Below are 23196 nucleotides of genomic sequence, written 5' to 3' on the forward strand. Positions count from 1 at the left end.
CAAAGCCACTCACGCCGGAGAGTGACGGAAACACGGTGACGTAACTATTGTAACTCATGAAAAGAAGTACAGTAGATGTGCATATGTCATAATTATCCAAGCAGTGTGTGTGTCTGTGTCTGTGTGTGTGTTGATTCTTTTTGTCTTGCTCATGTTGTTGAGATGAATAATAAATATTTAAAGTAATTTCTCACGAAAGTTTCAACCATATGATTCCTCCCTTGTGGTCGAGTACTGAGGACTGTTGATAGAAAATTCCGTATGTATAATTATACTGTATATTTCTTTGTCATGTAATATTTAAATATAATTAGTGAAACATTTAGTCGGGTCTAGAGATTTTATTTTCTACATTAAATTACACATATTCACATAACATACAATATTTACAACAATTTGTGCTTTAAAAAACACCTTTACAATTTGTACATTAAAGCCAACACTTAAAACACTTTAAGAAAAATCTGAGATCCATACATGGCCGCCTATAACAGAGATTTATAGGCTATACCATGCGATTTAAGTAGGTTTAATAATCTTGTATAAATGATGTATTGAACAGCACGGCATCTGAGGCCTGAAAGACTGACATAATTATGATATAAAGAATAACTTACTCCTTTAGTCACTCAAACACACGAGTGGTCATGGTAAGTGACTGTATTTCAAAACGAGTTCATTAATTTTTGTATATCTATTTTATAAATTCCATTACATCATTTTCATGAATTATTTTTGCCTGAAATGTTTGCATATTCCCTGAAATAATACTTCAGTAGCCAATCAGCGTTCAGATACAGTGTGACGTCACAAAGAACGAAACCAATAGCCTGCCTCACAGAGACAATAACAATCACTGTAACTGAAGCGTTCGAGCTTTCTTTAATAATCTAACGACTGGGACACAATCCATTAAATAACATTTTTTCCTGTTTTTCAATATTCAGAAGTCTAAACTAATGTATATATATGTATAATGTATATTACACAGTCATTATATAAAGTTACACAGAGATATCACTGCACGAATATAAACACCGGACTCCTGGTAGGTCACTATGTACAGAACAGGATGAATTATAAACATATGTTTGGGGGGGAGAAGGGAGGGGGGGAGTCTCCTGCAGAGTTACTGTGATGATGGGGTGAGGTACTGCTACACGAGAGTACTCCCGCTGAGAAATACTGTACTATTGCAGAAGTGGTACTGATGAAGATGATATGATACGATACTGTAGAAGATGTTCTGTTGCGCAATAAGTACAGCTGCAGAAGGTGATACCACTGCAGGGAGCGGCACTACTAAAGCAGAAGGAGCACTGCGGCAGGAGAAGTTTCGCTGCAGAAAGAATACTGATACAAAAGTAATGTGTTGCACAAACGGAACACTCCCGCAGAGGAAATACTACTGAGTCGAAAGTACCGACGCAGGAACACCGTGAATGATGCCTTGAAGAGCTGCCCAAAGAAGGATGACTGGTGGCAGCTGCTCCCTAGATTTCTAACCTGCGAGAGGACTGCTGCCCGTGGATTTCGTCAGACTAAATTATGTTGGCATTAGAATTTGTATTGAGTCTGCCTATTGCTTGTCCTGTCTCTCACCAAGTGCCGGCAGAAGATATCTCCGTCATTGTTTTCTTTTTCTTCTTCTCTACAAATATTTTCCATTTCACTGTTAAAATCACCTATAGTTCGAGTTTTCTTTTTATTTTATTTCTCTTATTTCTTAAAGACATTAAACATAAATGTTTATTTGTTCTAAAAAATTTGAAAGTAACATTTTTGGTGATCATTACTACTTGTTAGGATCATGTTGCACTGTGTTTGGTTTTAACGTTAGTTAAGTAAGAAACAATACTGGTTATATAAGCCGGCTTACGATATCGTCTATGTTGTCACAGTTGTCGATTTACATAAGAGTTTAATACACTGAGCTGAAGTTATGTCTATCGAAGATTTACGTTGTTTACAACTACTAAAGAAAATATGAATGATTCACTGTGGACAACATACCAAAATTTATCAGAAAAAGTTATTAATTTTATTACAAAGGAATTTCTGGACTATAGAACAGTTGAATCATTACAAGGCAAAGTTATACTGCAACCAAAATCATAGAACCATTTTAAGCGATTATAATGCAATGATAAATCACGTCAATGTTTACAGTCTCCGTCGCCATCTTGTATCGTCTACATCCAATAACAACTATTAGTCCTTCATTATCTTAGCGGTTTTACTGTTAGCGGTGCTGTGATTTTTCCCGTGTTTTTTTTCTCGTCATCTGAAGCTTATGTTAATAACAATAACTGTGAAGACGATTATTACGCTGATTTAACTCCTCCTCCGACTGAGTCTCTTATGTAACAGAGCACAACTGAGAGGAGATAAATACACCTTCACTACTGAGTATTTTCAAGCTGCTGCTTCACTGTCATTGTTCCACACTATTTACTGCTCTCGGCGTCATGTTTTTTGTGCCTGGAGGAAACACACGGTGGAGCAGCTGCTGTCCCTGGTGTTGGGCGCTGATGATGGTGATGATGGTGATGTTGATAGTGACGATGAGTTCTTGACTGATGATAGTAGTTATGATGATGATCATCAGATGATCAAAGTTTTTTTGAAAATGAGAATGATGGGTCAGGGGTGATAAGAGAATAAGTACTATAATTTAAGCGGGCATTTGAGCCACTTTGAAAACTTTATAAACAGGGACGAAATTCACACTGATGATCGTTACACTTCCTTTATCCCCCCTCACTGTTCACTGGTCTCGAGACCTCACTGTCACTGGACGGGAGATAATGAGTGCTACCCTCACAAAGTTTCTCATATTCGTTTTTAAGGAAGGGACTTGGTAAGCAATCGTCCCTTCAATATCATATGGTCTGAATATTAATATCTCAGACCTCCCTTACAGTGTCTTAAAATAAGACACTACAGGCAGACGCCTCTATCAACCTCCTATCTGATCTTCCTCGGACAGGAAATGAGAGGCAAACTTCCTCTGCAGCCTCTCATCTGACATTCCTCGGACAGGACACGACATGCAGATGATCGTATCAACTTTTCATCTCAGCGTGTCGTAAGAGGCAGGCAGGCAGGCGTTGCTGCCAACATTCCTTCACCTGTGTAAGGGCCATAAGCAGGTGAAGGCGTGACACTAGTGCTGGGAGAGCGAGGTCATGGGTATCCTGGGCAGTTCCTTCACCTTCAGGAGCGCTGCCACGTTGACGGAGGCCTCCAGCAGCGTTTTATTGGTAGCGATCACCTTGGTGCATTCCACGTCCCTCTTCAGCTCCTCCATGTCCCGCTTCAGCTTCGCTCGTCGGTTCTGGAACCACGTAATCACCTGCGGGAAGAGATGATCAGTTGAGAAGAGTGTGTTGAATATTGGGTGTCCGAAGACTTGAGAAAAATTAAGAATGTTTAGTGAATTTGTTTATTGTCTTCATCATATTTGTGAGAAATATATTTAAATGGAATTTCAAAATCAGTTGGTTTCAGTCGATACCAATAAAATATTTCTTGGAAAACTTCTGATCATTGAAAAAGAGACCAGGGATCATACTATTAAAGACCAGAATGTTTTTAAACAAAATAAGTATTAGTTTATTATGCCTCGAGTTTGTTTCAGCCCATCATAATATTACCTACCACCCGTGCTGAACCCGTGCTTCTTGGTATCGAAAGTATTGAAAGATTTACAAGAAAATATTCTACTCAATCTCTAGGCACACGTGCAGAAAATGCCGCTCGAGTATTAGTGTCTGGTTGGAGACTCCTGAAAGAGATAGCTGCAAGCCTCACATTCCCGAAATTAAGGAAATATTTGTGCTGTAGATTACATTTGGTCCTGTCAGTGGCTGTTAATACACACAAGACGTCAAATATCTCACAACTATATTCACGGTATAAATATTTCCTTTTGTTCTCCTGTAGACACTAGCAACCCTACTAGGCACTCATAATCTTACTTTCATTTCTAACATATTAATCTTTCATAATCACTCCCTATAATGAATCTAATAGTCACGCGGAATCTGTAAGCTATCTACAAAGCGCAAATTTACCCCAAAATTATTTCACTTCAGAAGTTTTCCTACATACTCTACAGAAGCGTCACCATTTTTTTCCAACACTCAAAAGTTGCACACAACACTCACCTGCGCGTTACTGAGGCCTAACGTCTGTGCAAGTTCGTCTCTGTCGGCGGGGGAGAGGTACTTCTGGTAGAGGAAGCGCTTCTCTAACTCGAAGATCTGGTGGTTGGTGAAGGCCGTCCTGCTCTTCCGCTTCTTCTTGGGCGGCTGTCGACTGTTGAAGAGGTTGACGGCATCTGTTGGAGAAAAGAAAATATTGGCTGTATAGAAAGTTAATAGAATGGGAGTTAAGCTACGACAAAGTAATAGTATTGCTGACTCTTCTTCACCAGCCACCTGTACCAAGATAATTCTGATTAAAAGCCACAAGAGAAAATACAGTCAGGTTTTTATACCATGTGACTGGTGCCAGTTCAAGTCTTATCCCGCCCCCCAACTCTATTTTTTTTTGTGTGTGTGGAAATTAATGCTTTGGTAACGATGATGTTTGACACATGATAAAAACTTCGTAAGCCGACCACATCGCCGAAGAGTTTTTTGTTGTTGATATCCTTGTACCGTGTCTTAACAACAAGAGTCACAAGACAAAGTTTGATGTACATTTTGATGTTGTGGGATGATGCTAAACATTCGTATATTCTGTACAACCAGCGCTGAGGTGTTACGACAATGAAAGGTTCTTATGCCTATATTAAACTACAATCTATCGACGAGAGGACTTCCTTACACCTCCCCTCTACAGTCTTTAGTTGTGATTAAAAAAATATATATGCTGTATATATAAACATATATCCTTATTTCAACATCATATATACTTCTTGTATTACGTATATGTTATGTTGCTTCTTTACACCATTATCGTGAGGAATTGTAGAACGTAGAAACGTTATATCATACAGCACGTTCAGTAGAGCAGAGGAATGATGTGCTGTCATTCATCAGCGTCAGTGTGGCTGGTTCGATCATGAGGCCATGTCACTGATATCGTGTACAGCATCTTAAGCACAGAGTAGTGAAGCAAGTTCATGCACCACAAGATTACAGAACTGTGAGCTGTTGTGTTATAAGCCTAAAGCACTGAGTGAATCGTAATATAATACATCGTGATGATACTGTAATGAAGTGGTGTGTTATGTAGTCAGCTCACACCACCGCTTGAGTCACGTGTGCCGGTACCATTTGGTGATAAACTGTCTTGAAGTGTCGTAAGGTTGTATCAGCGAATAAACTTAAATTATTGTCAAGTTAGAGGAATATAATATCATACACTGAAATGTCTCACAAAAATGTGTTCCAAACTCGACTGCTATGCGTCCTTATCACCAGGGTGACCGAATATACGGAAGTTAATGTTTTATCCGCCCGCCCTTCCGTGACACACTTCCTCGGTGTCAGATTACTGTAGTTTAAACGAGCGATACCCACCTGTGTATTACTGTCTGAGGTATTCTTCACTTAAGAATTTGGTAGTTTCCAGGTTGTTGTGTTGGTCATAATTTGTCAGACGCTGGGGTTGTGTTGTCATGTAGTGTCAAACGCCAGGACTATGATGTGTCAGTCTCGAAGTGTCAAACGCCGGGACTAGGATGCCTCAGTCTCAAAGTGTCAGTCACCAGGATTGTGATTGTCATCCATGAAGTGTCGGACGCTGGGATTACGATGTCATGTAGCGTCTGTCTGTCAAACACACCCGGGTAAAAAATGGCTACAGTCATTAATTTGTTTACCTGTTATTTACGGTACCATTAATATTGTTGCTACTCTTATTATGTTACGGTAATATGTTAATAATGATACTACTGCTACTACTACTACTACAAATAATAATAATGATAATGATAATGATAATAATAATAATAATAATAATAATAATAATAATAATAATAAAAATAACAGCATTATTATTTATCATTCTTATCATCATTCTGGGTATTATTGCCATCTGTGTACACATCTGGGTAATAGGTTTGCAGTCTTTATACGCTGTAGCCAAATGTATCATAAAAATTTATTGAATAACTAAGTGTAATGGCTTCTGGGTAATTATAATAAATGTGGTCATTAAATCAGCCGTGGGTGCCCATTAGCGGCGATCAGACACAAACTCCGTCGATACTAATTGAAACTTGTCCGAAAAGTATGATTATAAACGTAAGTGTTTATTGACGTTTCTGTAGCCGATGGATGGATGGACGCCCTTCCCTTCCCTTCCCTTCCCTTCCGTTCCTCCTCTCTCTCTCTCTCTCCTGCCTTCCCTTCAGACGCCCTTTCCTCCCTCTCTCTCTCACACAGTCCCTCTAAAGTTAACTCTTCTACTCTTCCCTACCTTTCAATTCCAATTTCTCCTCCTTCCTTTCCCGCACTTCCGGATTTTTCTTTCCACTCAAAGATTCCCGTTCCTCCAAACTCTTACCTACCTACTCTCCCTTCCTCCCGTCTTTCACACTCCCTTTCCCCGCTGTCCAGTCCCTCCCTCCTTCTCTCTCTCTCTCCCTGCCTCCCTCCCTCCGACTATCATTATTAATTATGCATTGTCGCATACAAGAAGTCTTATTGATTCTTGGCATTTATCCTCCCTCTCTCCCTCCCTCCCTCTCTCCCTCCCTCCCTCTCCCTCCGAAGAGTAATTAGGAAGGTGGCAGGTTGATAAGGGAGGAGAAGAGAAAAGGAGAAGAATTGCGATGAAAATGAGAGGGTTATAGAGGTTAGGAAAGATAATTGATGAGATAATTAAGTAGACTGTAATAGGAGAGAGAGAGAGAGAGAGAGAGAGAGAGAGAGAGAGAGAGAGAGAGAGAGAGAGAGAGAACAGAAACAACATGAAATATAACGTCAGAAAAGAATAAACAGATTAAGAAAGATAGATGATAACATAACCGAGACGACGACAAAGAAACAAAATTATTGTAACTCATAAAGAAAATATATGTAACAGAACAAAGTATTTCTGTGTGTGTGTGTGTGTGTGTGTGTGTGTGTGTGTGTGTGTGTGGGATGAGGTGGTTCGTATAGGAGGGAGGGGAGGAGAGTGTGGGTCCGTATATGGGGAAGGTGATTGTGGGTCCGTATATGGGGCAGGTGATTGTGGGTCCGTATATGGGGGAGGTGATTGTGGGTCCGTATATGGGGGAGGTGATTGTGAAGTTCATTTTCATTGGTGGTAATTTTCTCGTGTTGGTGGATTGTAATAAAAGAGGCAATAAATGACGGAAAGACAATAAAAAAGATAATGAAAGAAATATTAAAAAAATAGATAAAGAAATAGAAAAAAAATAAAAAAAGAGTGACTGAGGTAAATGAATAAAAGAGTAAAAAACAGAAAAATAAAATCAATTAGATAAAATAAATACGAAAGAAAAGAGAGATAAACGAACTAAAATTAGAGATAGGAAAACAAATATGACATGGAAAAGAAAATTAAATGAAATTCGTCTGGCAAAACTGGTAATGAAACGGTGAAAGGGACGCCGCACCTCCCTACCACCGACGCCGCACCTCCCTACCACCGACGCCGTACCTCCCTACCACCGACGCCGTACCTCCCTACCACCGACGCCGTACCTCCCTACCACCGACGCCGTACCTCCCTACCACCGACGCCGTAACACCGACGCCGCACCTCCCTACCACCGACGCCGCACCTCCCTACCTGACTTTGCATCACCACACTATACCGACGCTTCAAAATATCGCTACCCTCTAAGTTTTTCCTGACCTGAGGGTGACACGAAACACACTATGGTAATATTAAAGAGATGGATCTCTCTCTCTCTCTCTCTCTCTATGCAGCTTGATAGTGGTGAAGGTGTTACCAGATTGTGAAAGTGGTGATATGGGTGATTGTGGTGACTTAGGTAACGGTGGTGACATGGGTGATGGTGGTGACATGGGTGACGGTGGTGACATGGGTGATGGTGGTGAAATGAGTGACGGTGGTGACATCGGTAACGGTGGTGACATGGGTGACGGTGGTGAAATGGGTGACGGTGGTGACATAAGTGACGGTGGTGACATAAGTGACGGTGGTGACATAGGTGACGGTGGTGACATGGGTGACGGTGGTGACATCGGTAACGGTGGTGATATGAGTGACGGTGGTGATGGTAGTGACGACAATAACTCCTTCTTGAAATTCGCTGAACCCATCCAATAACTAGCTACTTAATTCTAAAATATCAAAGACATGTTGTCTCTCTTGGTTGAACGAGAACACGTCATGGTAGAGATGATATGAGTTTAATGGTGACATGACAGACCAAAGATGGCTTGGTGCGAGCGTGAGTGTCGGACTGTAACATGAAAACTCGGGGTAACAATGACATGACACCCCGACATAAAAATCCTGCTGTGACATGATAATCCGGCCGCAGCGTGAAAATCCTGACCAGCCTTGACATGAAAATCCACCGGTGACATGACATGAGACTTTCCCCTGTGACATGATATCCCGGTGATGACTTGACACTTCAGAGAGCGAAGTGACAAACCGGACGTCCATAACTCTTTCGTCACCTCGTTATGCCCAGCTGTCATGTCAGGTCTCAACCATGTTTGTTTTCGTGACACAATCCTCTTTACCCTCCCTCCCTCCCTACCCCGTTTCCTACCCCCCTCCTTACTCCCTTCCCTACCCCATTCCTTCTCCGAGAAAGGTAAATAATACATATATAGTAAACACACACACACACACACACACACACATACATATACAGCAACTATTATATTCATTACCTGATAAAAAACTTATGCCTTCATAAAACTCATTAATATATTGTTGTTCCGTAAATGGGATTTCTATCACGGGGTGAATGAAAAGCGATATAGAAGGTGGGGAGGAGAATGGTCGCCGGGTCACGTAATGTTGTGGGCGCCATTGGGGTGGGTGGCGCAGCCTGGACGTGTAATTATCCCAGCTTGTCATTGCCCTAACTGCCGAATTGCATGTGAGTCAATGACACGCCCGTGGGGACAGTCTATTCGCCCGTCCGTTCTTCACACGCATGCCACGCCTACTCCGCCCCCTACCTACGCCACGCCCACACTACCAACCACCACATAAAAGCTCACCGCCACCCACATGTTAGCCTTCCTACCCCTAACCTCTATCCACACCTTGTCCATTTTACACTATCCATACCATAACCACTTGGTTCTTTCCACATCACGCCTTTCCTTACAAAACACACACACACACACTCACTCAAGAAGCCTCAGTGGTCGTCAATCAAAGAGACAGAAAGAACTATAGCTAAGCCCAACACACCTGTACATTATTAACTGCCACACCCACTAACGTTCATATTCCCCTATACCAGTGCACTGTCTATTACACCCTCATAGGCAAAGTAAAATGACTAGTCTCTGTTATAGGCACACTCAATAGGATTAATTCTCGCTTGGGTTAGCAGAATTCCTTGTACATAACTCGAAATGAATCACAGCGTTGACGATCTGTCGCTTCCATTTACCTTAGCGTCATAGACTCCCTGTAAGTAGCCGACGTAATCTAGCCAACGTGAAGGTAGTCATAAGATCCTACAATGCCTTATCCTCTTGGTACCGCTACGTATAACCAAACACCCGACCCCTTGTATAGTCGCCATGAGAGAAAGAGAGAGAGAGGGGGGCCTTCGCTCTGTGATACTAATAGACTTATTAGTAAAAGATCAAACGCTTTAAATGTCATATCTGACACACACTCCAGCCCATTATTAAATCGCACGAGAAACAACTACCTAAATTCAGAAGTTATCCCCATGGTTACTGTGGCAAAACATATCACCAAAGTTACAGTATATCCTCCCACACGTCAGATTATTAAAACCTGTCATACGATCAATGAAACTTGATCATATTGTGGTTTGTCAAGTGTAATTATTATTATTTTTTTTTTATATCTGTAACTTTTATGGTGTTTGAGAATTTTAAATATAATCATTAATTTTGTTTATGTAGTAATGTTGTATTGTTTACTCCAGGTGGCCGATATATAATTAACATAAAGGACTAAACGAAGTGATCTCTTGTACTGACATAACGGAAAACAGTCAGATATGGACGAAGAACATAGGTAAAGGTTGCTTATGAAGATAGGGCAACGGAGAACTGTTATCTGAGAGCACGAGGTAATGAAATAATTATGTCCTTTGATAACATGAAAAGTCAGGAAAGGATTTATTTATTCACCTGAGAGTGGAAAGGTGTTGTTCATTAGTCCAGATCAAAGAAGATGATATTAAGTGAGAACAGAAGACAACGGACATCAGTTGATTAAGAAGAGGAAATATTGGAGAAAAGAATAGTGGTCGTAGATTAAGAACAGTGATAGCTGAAGGGGTATAGCCTACCTCAGCTGCGCCCTGCCTCACCTGCCGCGATGACTCACCTGTAGCGTTTAGCCGTCTAACTCACTATATATCTTGATCCATCTCAGTAAAACTCACTAAACGCCTTAGGTTTGGTGACATTCTAAGATGCTTTCAGAGAAAACCTATAAAGAGAAAGGGGTCTAACTGACTTTAACTTTGCTAAATTGTCCGAAAAGGATTATCGTGTTTGCAGCTGTCACACGTAATATATTGCTCATAGAGAACGACTTGTTTTTGGTGACGCCCAAGTGACTTATTCTTGGTACAGCCACGTCTCTCTCATCTACCTTCTGCAAATTGTTTTCATGTATATTTATTTATTTATCTGTACGGTTTGTATATAATATTGTCGTGCGAACCACAACATATATTGATATAACCAAGCAATATATATATATATATATATATATATATATATATATATATATATATATATATATATATATATATATATATATAAATACCGAAAATTGCACAAAAGTGGCCATACAAGAGCGGCACAGTATCACAAAAGTGTGTCAACCACCACAATAGTTTGTTCCGTCAGGCAGGTACAGTACACGGCAGGTAATTTTATTAGATTATACAGCCAGCGCCGAATTATAGAGGTGGACTACGAGGACCGGAAACTGGTAGATTTTACAATGATATCCGACGCTGATGACTGTTATATTTACCTTATACTGGCAGTAAATCTCTACCTTGTTAGTTAACTGGAAATTCGTGAGTAGAAATCATGTGCCAGAACTGAATTTGATTTTTGTGAATGTCTGTGAAAAATGTGAAGATCAACCGTGAAATCAATTTATCTCAGTGAAGTTACTTTGTATAAGTTTCTATTCGAATTGTTGAGTGACATATGGCTGTGACCAAGGTAACAAGGTAAGTAATGCGGTAGTCATTAATTATACTCTCTCTTGTACTAATAACTACGTGTATTAAGTTCTACTCCTATTAAGGTGAGTAATGTGACTGATAATTGGTCTCACTGTAAGATTATCATTATTATTATTATTATTATTATTATTATCATTATTATTATTTTTTTTATTATTATTATTATTATTATTATTATTATTATTATTATTATTATTATTATTATCATCATTATCATTATTATTATTATTATCGCTATAGTAGTAGGTCGTCTGTTTTCCAACACCAGGAACATTTGTGGTTACTTAAGTTTTATGGTCGAGTCAGTGGGACCAGAAGACGGCTGTTTATTGTTCAATAGTGAGGAGGTGCTCTCGTTAATACTAGAATTACTGCTCTATTATTTATATCATATTATCATTATTTCTATTAATATCATTAATATTTCTATTATATCATTAGTATTTAAGACTCATACATAATATATTTATCCTTGCCTCTACAACGATAGGTTATGCAAAAGAGACTTCGAATTTTTTACATATTTTTTCCATGTTTGAATTACAGGTCAGCAAACAAATAACCAGTTGGATTATATCATCTATAGATCAAGACAATTCCTTAAGTTTTATCTCTTTCTTCACTTACACCTAATATTTTTTCACCTACTTAGTCGCAGTTTTTCATCTTATATGACATTACAAATCACAAGTATTACAAATTGTAAAAAGAGTTAAAAGTTGTCAAGATTACGAGTCATTGATCTTAGAGGCGGGAGCCATTCTTCATGGGACAAATATATGACGGCTTTCTTCCCTCATAGACGTACTCGTAGGTATGGTGGCCGGCATGATGAAGGTCGCTGCACCTTGTTGTTTCTGCCATTATCAGCCGCTCTACGACCACCTTCTCAGAAGGAATCCGTCACAATAACGCTGCCAACGTATAATATAGCGATATATTATAGCGGTCACTACGTAATATATCCTGGTAATCTATGTGGGATCGTCCAGATGTATCAATCTTTTCTAGTTTACATTTTCTGATCTCAGTGATTGACCTGTCGAAAATTGAAAATCACTTGGAACCTCCGCCAGGCCCGTTATCAGACTCGATCACAGCGTTGAGGGAGAGAGAGAAAAAAGAATCAATCAACAGATCACGAAAGAGACGATATAAAAAAATCTCCACGCCCCTGAGGACCTCCGTCGCCCTCCCTTCCCTTTGTGCCACATCTAAAAGCTCCTTACGTGTTGTCATAAGCTTCTTGTACACACTGCCCGAACTACATGATAGATTGTTCTGCGCTGATGACATATTTCTGTGTCCCCCAGACCACCACCGGACACACACTGGACACGCACAGGGGGACACAGTCAAGGGAAATGCGGCCTCCGCACTTCGCATGTCCGCCGGGCCGAAGCATGTGAGACTCCTGGGTGGTTACCTATGCTAATTGCCGCTACGCTTTAACGACTTAACTATCACACTCATGGCGTCGACGGATCAGCTTTCTGGCAGGGTGGTCAGAGGCGATTGAGAAGGGTGGTGGGGGAGAGGCGGTGGTGTGGGGGGAATGGTATGGCTGGTAGTGGGGATTTGGTTTGTTGGTGGTCGTCCAGACGGGAGGGAAAGGGGGCGGCTAACTGTGGAAAGGAAAACATCGTCGGCAGAGAAGTGAAAAAAGAGGAAGGGGTGACAGATATATGTGGAACTGAAGGCGGGAAAGCATTAAGGAGGAATGAGGTAGTGATGTTTATTCGTGGAAGGGAAGGTGGGAAAGCATCGTTGTCATACAGGAGGAGGAGGAGGGGGTGACGGCAATTGGTGGAAGGGTAGATGGGAAAGTATCATGGTCAGGGAGGAGAAGGAGGTGAAAGTACAAGGGGAGAAAGGTGATAGTCCCAGGGGGAGAGAACTTAAAAGTTATAGTGATCGTCAAAGATGGGGTGGTGGCCGAGGGAGGGCTGCTCCGCGGAGGGGAAAGGAAGAGGGGAGAGCATAGGGGAGGTGAGAGATCAAGGGGAGAGGAAAAGATAAAGGATAAATACAGGAGGAAGAGAAGGGAAGAGAAAGAGAGGCCAGACGGAGAGGGGGAGGAGAAGGCGCAAACAAAATTGAATAAAGTGAATAGGGAGAGGAGAACAGAAGAAGAGAGAGAGTAAGCGAGAGACGTGTGAGTGTATGGTGTCGTAGACTGGAATCATCAACAGGAGCCCCACAGGTCGACGTGTAGTAGCCACACGTCCAGTCTTCAGTGACGTGTTCTGTATTGTCTTCACTAACGTTATGAGGAGTTTTTTGTAGTATTTTGTGCCTCAATTTATTTGATCGTATTGTATTGTTTTGAAATTAGTTTCTATTTTAGTTAGTTATATAGCGAAGTAGAACACCGCTAAACACTCGAAAATAATTAATATGATCATTATAAAACTCAATAACAAGCACAATAACACATGCACACACACAGGTGTATATATATATATATATATATATATATATATATATATATATATATATATATATATATATATATATATATATATATATATATATATATATATTACTTGTTCTTTACCAAAAATATGGAGCGCTGAATCTGTAACAGTTGATGTGCGGTGTTCCTAGAAGAAAATGGACGCAGCAATAACACCCAGGCTACACGTCGCGCGCCGTAAGAGTAACACCAAGACGAGGTATACGGAGTAATGAGAGTGCAGGAGCCAGTATATCGAGCTGTTCAATAGCAACACCGTGTGACCAGGTGTAAACATTGTCAATTTACAAGAACATTTCCATAAAGCGAGGCACTACCGTCCTCCGCTACCTGGAACACCTGTTTACGACATCACTACCTGGAAATGTGATTTACAAGTTTACAAATTACAGAGAACTTTAGTTACGAGGTTTAGTAGAGTCTGTCATTGTCACGACTAATTCTGCACGATAGCCAGATATTAGCTACGCTTTATGTCACTTTTATTTCCAGGGAAATTGTTTTTGCTGGGTGATATTTCCGCGAGAATTATATTTGCTTCGCATTGCTTTTGTTCCTGGAATATTGTAGATGGGGAGGTAGTTTCTAGCGAGTTATTGTGGCTTGAGATGACGTACTGTACTGTATATCTTCACACACCAGAGGCTGATGTTTACTTTAGAAATTCCATAAAAACATAATCTAACGTCCAAATGATTTACGCCTATAATATTTCCCAGTGATTATCTTCTTCACATTGATGTCGCTAGAACCTTATTTTTTAACGATAAATTTTGATTAAAATTTTATCTGGACGCATCAAAGAGACTGAGTAAATCTTCTATGCCGTTATTCGTTTGTTTCTTGTCTGATGATATAAATTGCCAAGGTACAGATAACTCAGGAAATCGGCACAGCGTCGGTAATATTCCATAGTATTAATTTTAGCCGAAAAAGATCTCCAAAAGGGCAGAGCTACACCGTCCTTGCATGTCACCGAGGTATTATTTTTTTTATTCACTTATAGTTCTCGACAAGCGGGATTGAATGATAAGAGTCACTTTGTACAATTTACCTGTAAATCTGTCCATTTTGTCATCAACGAATAAATTTTTAACGTGATGTCAGATCGGTTGCTGATTGGTTGAGGCGTCATGATTTTCTTGTATGTACTTCCACGTAAGTTGACAAATTATAAGTGTCCTGTTCTGTGTTTTACTTAAGACGCTATTTAAGTTAGTCATGAAGATGTGGATATAACGATCATCGCTTAAATAATATATGACAATGTGAATTAAAGTGACATGTCAACTGATCATAAACAGGTTGAAAAAAGTACTGCTTAGCTCCCCACTTCACGTCTCACTTATATCTTTCTTTCTGCAGTGAATATAAGTATTATTTTTAGGTCAGACTTAAGCATTCTTTAAAAATTCAGTTGGACGCCGCCCCTCCCCTAGTCTTGACACTTCATGAAATAAACTGACCTGCAAGTACATCCTCGTGCAGAAACCTTCCCAAGATTATCTTATCAGTCAGCAATTACTGATAACTCGGAGGTATAATTTGCCAACAAAGTTATGTAGGACACAAACTCAAGGGATATTTATTTATACCAAGTAGCCTGGCAGGAAGTAGGAACACTTTGGCTTCAAAGCTTCAACTTCATCATATCATACACACACACACACACACACACACACACGCACACACGCACACACACACACACACACACACACACACAGGCCTGACACTCGTCCAGACAAGACATGAATACCATCTCTATATATATGAAGGTAAATTTAATTCGCTCCCCAAATTGTGTTTATAATGACTTTGTTTGTACTAAGCATGTATTTCTCCCTGTATCTTATATATATATATATATATGTAAAGTATCTTGTTACCTTCATATAAACCGAATTATGACCTGAAGCACACATGAAGACAACAACGCCACTTGCTTCTGATTTAACAAGAGGAAACTGAACTGACGTAAAAATGAAAATAAGTCTCTACTGAGAGTCTAAAATCCCCGAGATATATACACCATTATATAAAAATTAAATGAAATCTTGAAAAACCAAAAGTGCCCAATACGTGAAACTTTATTCGAGGAGAATCTAAATATATACTGTATACTGTACATAGGCGTAGGTTAATTTAAAGGAAGATGTCCTTATAAGCTCGTCAGAGACTAGTGATCACACCAGACCATCAACAAATAAAAATTATGAGAGAGAGAACTTTTTGTGTCTTTACTTAGTTGATGAGGAAAATAATTATGATATATAATAAACTAACAAGTCTTTTCCTGCTATAGTCCAGAGTGGCCTATGTGTTGCTCTACCATCGACAAGCACATCTGACTGTATTTATTTATCACTGAGAGTACGAGAGTTAGTTTACAAAGAGGAAACCCAACCCTCCACTTTGGATAGGAATCGAGAGACCCCCGACTTCTCGCTCCGACAACTGAGGTACTGGTACTGTATATATTAAGTCTATTTATAAAGTAGTTCGTATTTTGCCTCTGTCATATCCTACTGCGTTATCTGTTTCTTATTTTCTTTATCAACAAACAGTAGCTTCTTCCATAGACAAGAGGTAGTCAATTATTCTCTGCTTATACGCTTAATTATCGTTGTATTAAGGTTACTGGATGTTGATTGCTGTAATCTTATACCAATCTTATATTACAAATCATTGAGTCAAATAGAGAGAGAGAGAGAGAGAGAGAGAGAGAGAGAGAGAGAGAGAGAGAGAGAGAGAGAGAGAGAGAGAGAGAGAGAGAGAGAGAGGCCATAGCTAATGATATACTGTACTAGACGATGTTGGTTATATAAACACTCGCCCATTTAATCCTTCAAACATAAGCGATGTTTTTGTTATATGTGGATAACATTTTGTTTTTATTGTTATAACTAAATGGCAATTAGTTCATCTATGGTCAAATTTACTATTCAGTTAAGATATTGTTTACAAACTGACTCCATGGCAAGACAATGTTCGGTTAGGTTAAAATTTCGAAAATAAACTATTTATGGATCTTCATAAGTTAAGGCTATTTTCTATAGAGTATAATGATTGTAGCCTCCACCAACAACAGACTATATCTGCTATAGACTGCACCTCTATTAGTTTACATCTACAGTAGCCTATACACCTACAGAACAGTAGCCTACACCTGCAGCAGCCTACATCGACAATAGCCTACATCTAAAGCAGCCTACACCTCTAGCAGCAGCAGCTGACATGATACATATCCTCTTAGGCCTCCCCGAGATGACCTGCTGATGGGGCGTGATGGGAAGCAGTAATGAGGAGGCAATGGGGGCGACCTGCTAGTGTGGTGGAATGATGGGGAAAATAATGGGTTGTGTTGGGAGAGCCTGCTGGTGATGGGGACGCAATGGTGGTTTGTGTGCTTAAGGAATGATAGGAGAATGGGGAGAATGATAATGAGGAAGTACTGGAGTGTGTAGTAGTGACGCTTAAGGAAAACATAATGACGGTGTGATGATGGAAAATGGAATGTTGAAATAATGGTTAAGTATTGTGGATTTTTATTGTGATATGGTGTGATGGGAATGTGATGAGATGTAATGGAAGATGTGTAATGTATGTAAATAATGAATGAAGGGGAATAAATAATGAGGAAGGGGTGAGGTGATGAGGAGGAGGTGTGGTGATGAGGAGGAGGAGGTGTGGTGATGGGGAGGAGTGATGGGAAGGAGGTATGGTGATGGGATGGAGTTGTGGCAATAGGAAGGAGTTGTGGTGATGGGGAAGATGTGGTGAAGGGGATGTGTGATGGGGAGGAGGGTGATGGAGAGGTGTGGTGATTGGGAGGTGGGGAGATGGGGAGGGAGTGATGGGAAGGAGGTATGGTGATGGGATGAGTTGTGACAATAGGGAAGGAGTATGGGGAAGATGTGGTGAAGGGATGTGTGATGGGGAGGAGGTGATGGGGAGGAGGGGAGTGGGGGAATGGAAAGGAAAGAGAGATGGGGTATAGAACAGAGGAGAGGGAGAGAATAGAGAGAGGAAAAGTGAGAGAGTAGAAGGCACAGACGGTAGAGATAAGGAGAGAGAGAGAGAGAGAGAGAGAGAGAGAGAGAGAGAGAGAGAGAGAGAGAGAGAGAAGACAAGCCAGAACAATGATGGAAGAAATAATAGGAAAAAGAGGAAATTTATAAGAAAAACGTAAAATGGAAAGAGAGAGAGAGAGAAGGAAGGGGAGGGAGCAATGAAAGGGGAAAGAGGAGGAAATGATGGGAGGGGGAGAGGAGAGGAAGTGATGAGAGGAGAGAGGGATGGAAGTAATTAGGGAGGGAAGAGGAGTGGAAGTGATGAGAGGGGAGAGGGAATGGAGTAATGAGAGGGGAGGAAATATTAAGAGGGAAGGAAGTGATAAAAGAGGAGAAGGAAATAATAATGAAGAGGAAGTGATGCAAGGGGAAAGGAAAGGAAACGATAAGAAGAGACAGGGAATGATGTGGAGAGAGGGGAGAGATAAAGAAATGATAAGAAGAGAGAAGGAAGAAAGTGATTAAAAAAGAGAAGAAGTAGAGGGAGAAAAAGGCCTTCTTGGAACAGTCGTCTGGACCAGAAGGATTCGTAGGACGTCAAAATAATTGGAGATGAAAACCAATGACTCCTGCAGGTCGTTGGTCTGTATAACATTGTCTTTATCATAAACAAGTTAAATTAAGACGTCCAGAGATAAGCTCCTTAATCCGAGAGGAAAAAAATATCCTGGATTCTATTTTTTTTTTTTTAGAAAATTGTATCAAATAATTAATTGCCAATAATATATGTATATTTGCCCTAGTGGTAGAATAATTCATCTCAAAGCTTGAGTTCACGAGTTCGAGCCTCACGGTAGAAACATAGAAGTAATTATTGTCTTTCCCTGTTCTCCATTAACACCATTCCTTCGTCTTCTTAAGTTTCTATGAAGTGGAATAATTAAAAGGGCGTCAAATTATACACAATGACTCAGTGAGATGATTTACTTAATGGAATTTACGAATAAGTTGACGGGTCACAGTTTAACATAGTCAAAGGTGCCGTGACGGCCTGGTGGTGTAGCGGTTCTGGAATCTGGAGAGGATGACGGTCAAATGAGAACCCGTCTTGAAGGAGTAAAAATACAGTACAATAAGTTTTGTTTGTTACTAGATGTAAATTATAAAATATTTACTGTGTAGGTGTGATGAGTTTTATTATTTGTACTTTCTTGATACATTTATTATTATTATTATTATTATTATTATTATTATTATTATTATTATTATTATAATTATTTGTATTATTATTATTATTATTATTATTCTTATTATTATTTGTATCATTATTATTATTACTATTATTATTATTGTCAATATTATTATTATTATTATTATTATTATTATTATTATTATTATTATTATTATATGTAGTGAGAGTATTTTCATTAATATTATAACTATTACCATTCTCAATTTATCGTGTGAGATCAAAAAATAAATAAATAATGAAACAGTACATCCCGGTTATCGTAAGAAATGTATACAGTATACAGTGACCAAACTCACTCTATACTTCTTAATTCGCTGAGATACAAACACACGGTAAGTCTTGGTGGTAATGTGCTGCCTATCTCACCAGTTCAAGTCCAATTATATTTGTTTTTAAGTTTTTACGCCGACAAAAAGGTATCACGTACAGACAGACAGACGGACATAAGTCAGATAGTTGGATGAAGTCTTTTGCTGTATTCTTTCGCTGTGAAATTTCTCGTTAGTGTATTTAAATTGTTGACAGACGCATTGTATGTTAAGCATATAGTATCTTATTTGTGTATATGCTTATAAAATATTATTATTGTGTGCAAAATAAAAAAATAATAATAATTATAATAATTTACAATTAAAATAAATATAATAATCATGATAATTATAATAATAATAAAAAATAATAGCAATAAAAATAATAAACAATAATAATAATAATAATAATAATAATAATCAAAATAATAATAATAATAATAATAATAATAATAATAATAATAATTAAAATAATAATAAGAGTAATAATAATAATAAGAGTAATAATAATAATAAGAGTAATAATAATAATAATGATAATACGAGTGGTATTAATAATAAATATTCATAGCAGCAGTAAAAATATTAAACGTTACTATTTCAATAGGAATAACAACAGTACCGATCATTGTTACTATTATGTATATATCCTCCTCAGTCTCGCTGCTATTATCATCATTACAGTAATTACATTTATATGATAGTAAATCTTTGTAATCCTTGCACCTCAGAGTATCAGTAATACCATCAAAATTAAGAGTAATTGAGATACATTCAACAGATATGATGAATATCTTCCCCCCCCCCTCCCCCCCAAAAAAAGCACCAGAAATAAAAAACAATTTTGACTAGAAACAATAACACGCGTTATTAGCCCATTAAAAACATATTATTATCACCTGGAAAGAAAATGATAATATAGATTTATAGATATTAATATCAGCAATAGTAACCTCGATAATTATATCAAGTGAGTTGGTTGGTGTACTGTAGGTGAAATAAACTCACAGGAAGGGGAAGTACCGGCAGTAAGGAGGACCCGGGTACTGGCGCGGTCTTCCTCAGCCCTTACTGCGGGCGACGGCGTGTGGTAATACTGACATGTATTTTACACTATTGTATTTTCATTATTTTATAACGTAGTTTGTATGTTCTTATAACTGTTTTTCGAGTCATATTATTGCTCTTGTTACCACTTTTATGAATAGTAATATTCTTCTAGTAACAACAATGATAATAATATTAATAGCACTGCTATTCCTACTGTTAAAAATTATAATTATTATAATAATAAATAATATTATCAACAGCGACATTCATAATGATGCTAAAATACTGACGTCATAATATACATCGCACTAATAATGGTAATATAAAAAAATACGGAAATGTAATTCACTTATAAGTTCTCGAGGAGCAGAAGTATATATAAACACCTCCATTATTGTGTTAAATAATATCAGTTTATTACCACAGTAATGTTAGTATCAACCTCACTTTATCATCAGATACAATGGATTTATATGTATTTATGCTTGTAGGCAGACGCTGCTGACTTTTATCGCTGGCTCACACGCTAGTATATAATGGCACACGAAACAGTGTAGTGTTCCTCCTGTAATATGTGATTCAGGAAGGAGAAGTGGCATTAACAACTCTCGAGGTGATTATATATATACACAGCACCCTATTTAATTCTAGAAATAATATATCAGTAATTCGACAGATGTTGTCACTCGATATTTATTAATATAATATAGCATTAAACCCTAAATGAGCACTCATGGCCCACTAATAATAATGTTAAACGCAATATACGTTTCTCAACAAAAGAAAATATCTACTAAGATCTCGAGTAATATTATATAATAAACACCAGAGTTATAATTAAGGATGATCTTTAAGGAGTTGACAAAATACCCAATATCAGTGAGGTCAGAGCTTCCAGAGGCGACACTAACATTGTCTCTATATCATGCCACTCCAAGGTAAATAAACTCTCACCAGATTTCTCTAAACATGATGGTGTCGTGTGGATACTCAGTGATCATCCCTGACATGTAAACAAACTTGTATTTCTTAGTTGCATTTGACTCACTCATGTAAACACGGGTTTCGTTTTCTTAACTGTGCTAACTGTAGTGTTTACCAAGGGGTGGTGAAGGCGTGATATTTGTCTAATACTAACAAACGTGTCTATCCGTGTTGTTCTTCAGTAGCGCCTGCAGTAGTGTATGCGTTGTATGTGGTCTGCAGACCTTTTGTAAACAACTTTGTATGATTAAAAATTAAAAACAACTATTTATTGACGGCTACAACATAAACAATAACATTATCCTCAATGATAATAACCAATGTATTGTACTGGGCTAAAGTAAGTCACTCACCAGTCTTTTCGTCTTTATTGAGGTTGTCGAGTGTCTTGTTGGTCATCTTGAAGAGGGCGTCAAGAGCACTCCCTTTGTCGTTGCTGCCGCTCTTCTTGTCGCTCTGGCCGGCAGACTTAGCGGGGGGGTCGGTGGCCCCCTCCTCCCGCGTGTCCCAGGGCCGCACGATCTTCACAGGTACCGAGGACTTCCGCCGGGAGGGTTTGTAGGAGAGGATGTCGAGGATGGAGAAGGACCTCAGACCCGCAGCTTGCTTCTGGTCCATTCCTGCCATCTCCCCTCTGCCCAACAGTGGCGCTGGCTCTTGTGGCTCTTCCAACTGTGGGTCAGGTGAGGGCGGGGAGGGCTTGGGTTCTGGGTCCTGCTGTGGGGAGAGGGGCTCCTGCTGCTGCTGGAGAGGTGGCGGTGACGTGCTCGACATGGCTAATCTCTTCAGTGGTCTAAAATAATCATCGTCTGAGAGGTAGGTAAATGACTCTGTCTGTAGGGAGCCTGAGGATAGTGTCGGGGACGGCGCCCCTCGCGACGTGGAGGGCGACTGTGGCTCTGTCTCCTCGTCCTCCGTGGAAGTGTCGGCGTGGGTGGTCATGTCCATGGGCGAGGGCTGGTCCTGACGCGCCTCGCCCTCACACCCGACACTGATCTCACTGTCACATGGGCTGGGCGGCCGCTCCTCCCGGGGAGACGCGGGCGAGTCACTGTCCTCCATCCTGGCCACACACTCCACCCGGATCTCCATCACTCCGGCCTCTCACTGAACACGCTCACCGTCTCCAGGACCACGCTAGGCAGCGGTCCGCTCACAACAAGGTTCGCCACAAAGTTTCTCACAGAGAGCACTGCCTCCTGTCTATGCGCTGGTCACCGACAGACTGATGCTGATCGCATCAGGCGGAGAGTAATCACTCGAGTCCAGCGCGGCCGATGAAGATGTGCCAACTGGTCGACTGGTTAATGATAGAGCAGCGCCTTCACACGCCTAATGGCCGCCTTTGATGTTTGCCGCCCGCCAGTGACTACAGGCGCCGCCCGCCAGCCACACACGGCGAGCGACACACGTGATTGGGCGGGACTCAGAGAGACCCCGCCCTTACTGCCGTGCCATTCGTCAACATATTAGCAGGAGGAGGAGTCACACAGGGCCCACCCTGGTGAATGGGCCAGGAATTATCAATTCGCCAATGGGGAGGAGAGACCGGCATATCAAAGGGGACCATGAATAGCTCAATCAGGGAGTGAAGTGACGTGGTTAATGGAGATATTCTAACAGGGCGGGCCACTCGGGTGTCAAATTAGGGTGGGTTGTGGTCCGGGTGGTCCTGGTCCGGCGGGGCGGCCCGGGGGCGTGGGGCGGCGTCGGTAACGGCCCGTGAGTGATGGAGGGGCCGCACT

At 40.0% G+C, this 23196-nt stretch overlaps 1 protein-coding gene across 1 annotated transcript; it reads right to left on the minus strand.

Moving 5' to 3' along the window:
• Positions 1-333: 333 nt before the first annotated feature.
• On the minus strand, positions 334-22733 carry LOC121876283 (homeobox protein Nkx-3.1-like). Its single transcript, XM_042381322.1, has 3 exons — positions 21805-22733; positions 4170-4342; positions 334-3355 (listed from the first exon to the last, which is right to left on the minus strand). Exons 1-3 carry the CDS (start codon positions 22541-22543, stop codon positions 3167-3169), a joined length of 1101 nt encoding a protein of 366 aa, XP_042237256.1. The 5' UTR covers positions 22544-22733; the 3' UTR covers positions 334-3166.
• Positions 22734-23196: the final 463 nt, after the last annotated feature.

The sequence above is a fragment of the Homarus americanus genome, unplaced genomic scaffold (assembly GCF_018991925.1).
Source record: "Homarus americanus isolate GMGI-L3 unplaced genomic scaffold, GMGI_Hamer_2.0 scaffold34921, whole genome shotgun sequence".
NCBI classification, from domain to species: domain Eukaryota; kingdom Metazoa; phylum Arthropoda; class Malacostraca; order Decapoda; family Nephropidae; genus Homarus; species Homarus americanus.

Bases quoted from the DNA above. Each gene is read 5' to 3' on its own strand.
- LOC121876283 (XM_042381322.1), bottom strand. From the start codon at position 22,543: ATGGAGATCCGGGTGGAGTGTGTGGCCAGGATGGAGGACAGTGACTCG. The intron at 4,343-21,804 runs GTGAGTGACTTA...TTTCTCCAACAG, and splicing joins CAATAAAGACGAAAAGACTG to ATGCCGTCAACCTCTTCAAC. The intron at 3,356-4,169 runs GTGAGTGTTGTG...CTCTTCCCGCAG, and splicing joins TAGGCCTCAGTAACGCGCAG to GTGATTACGTGGTTCCAGAA.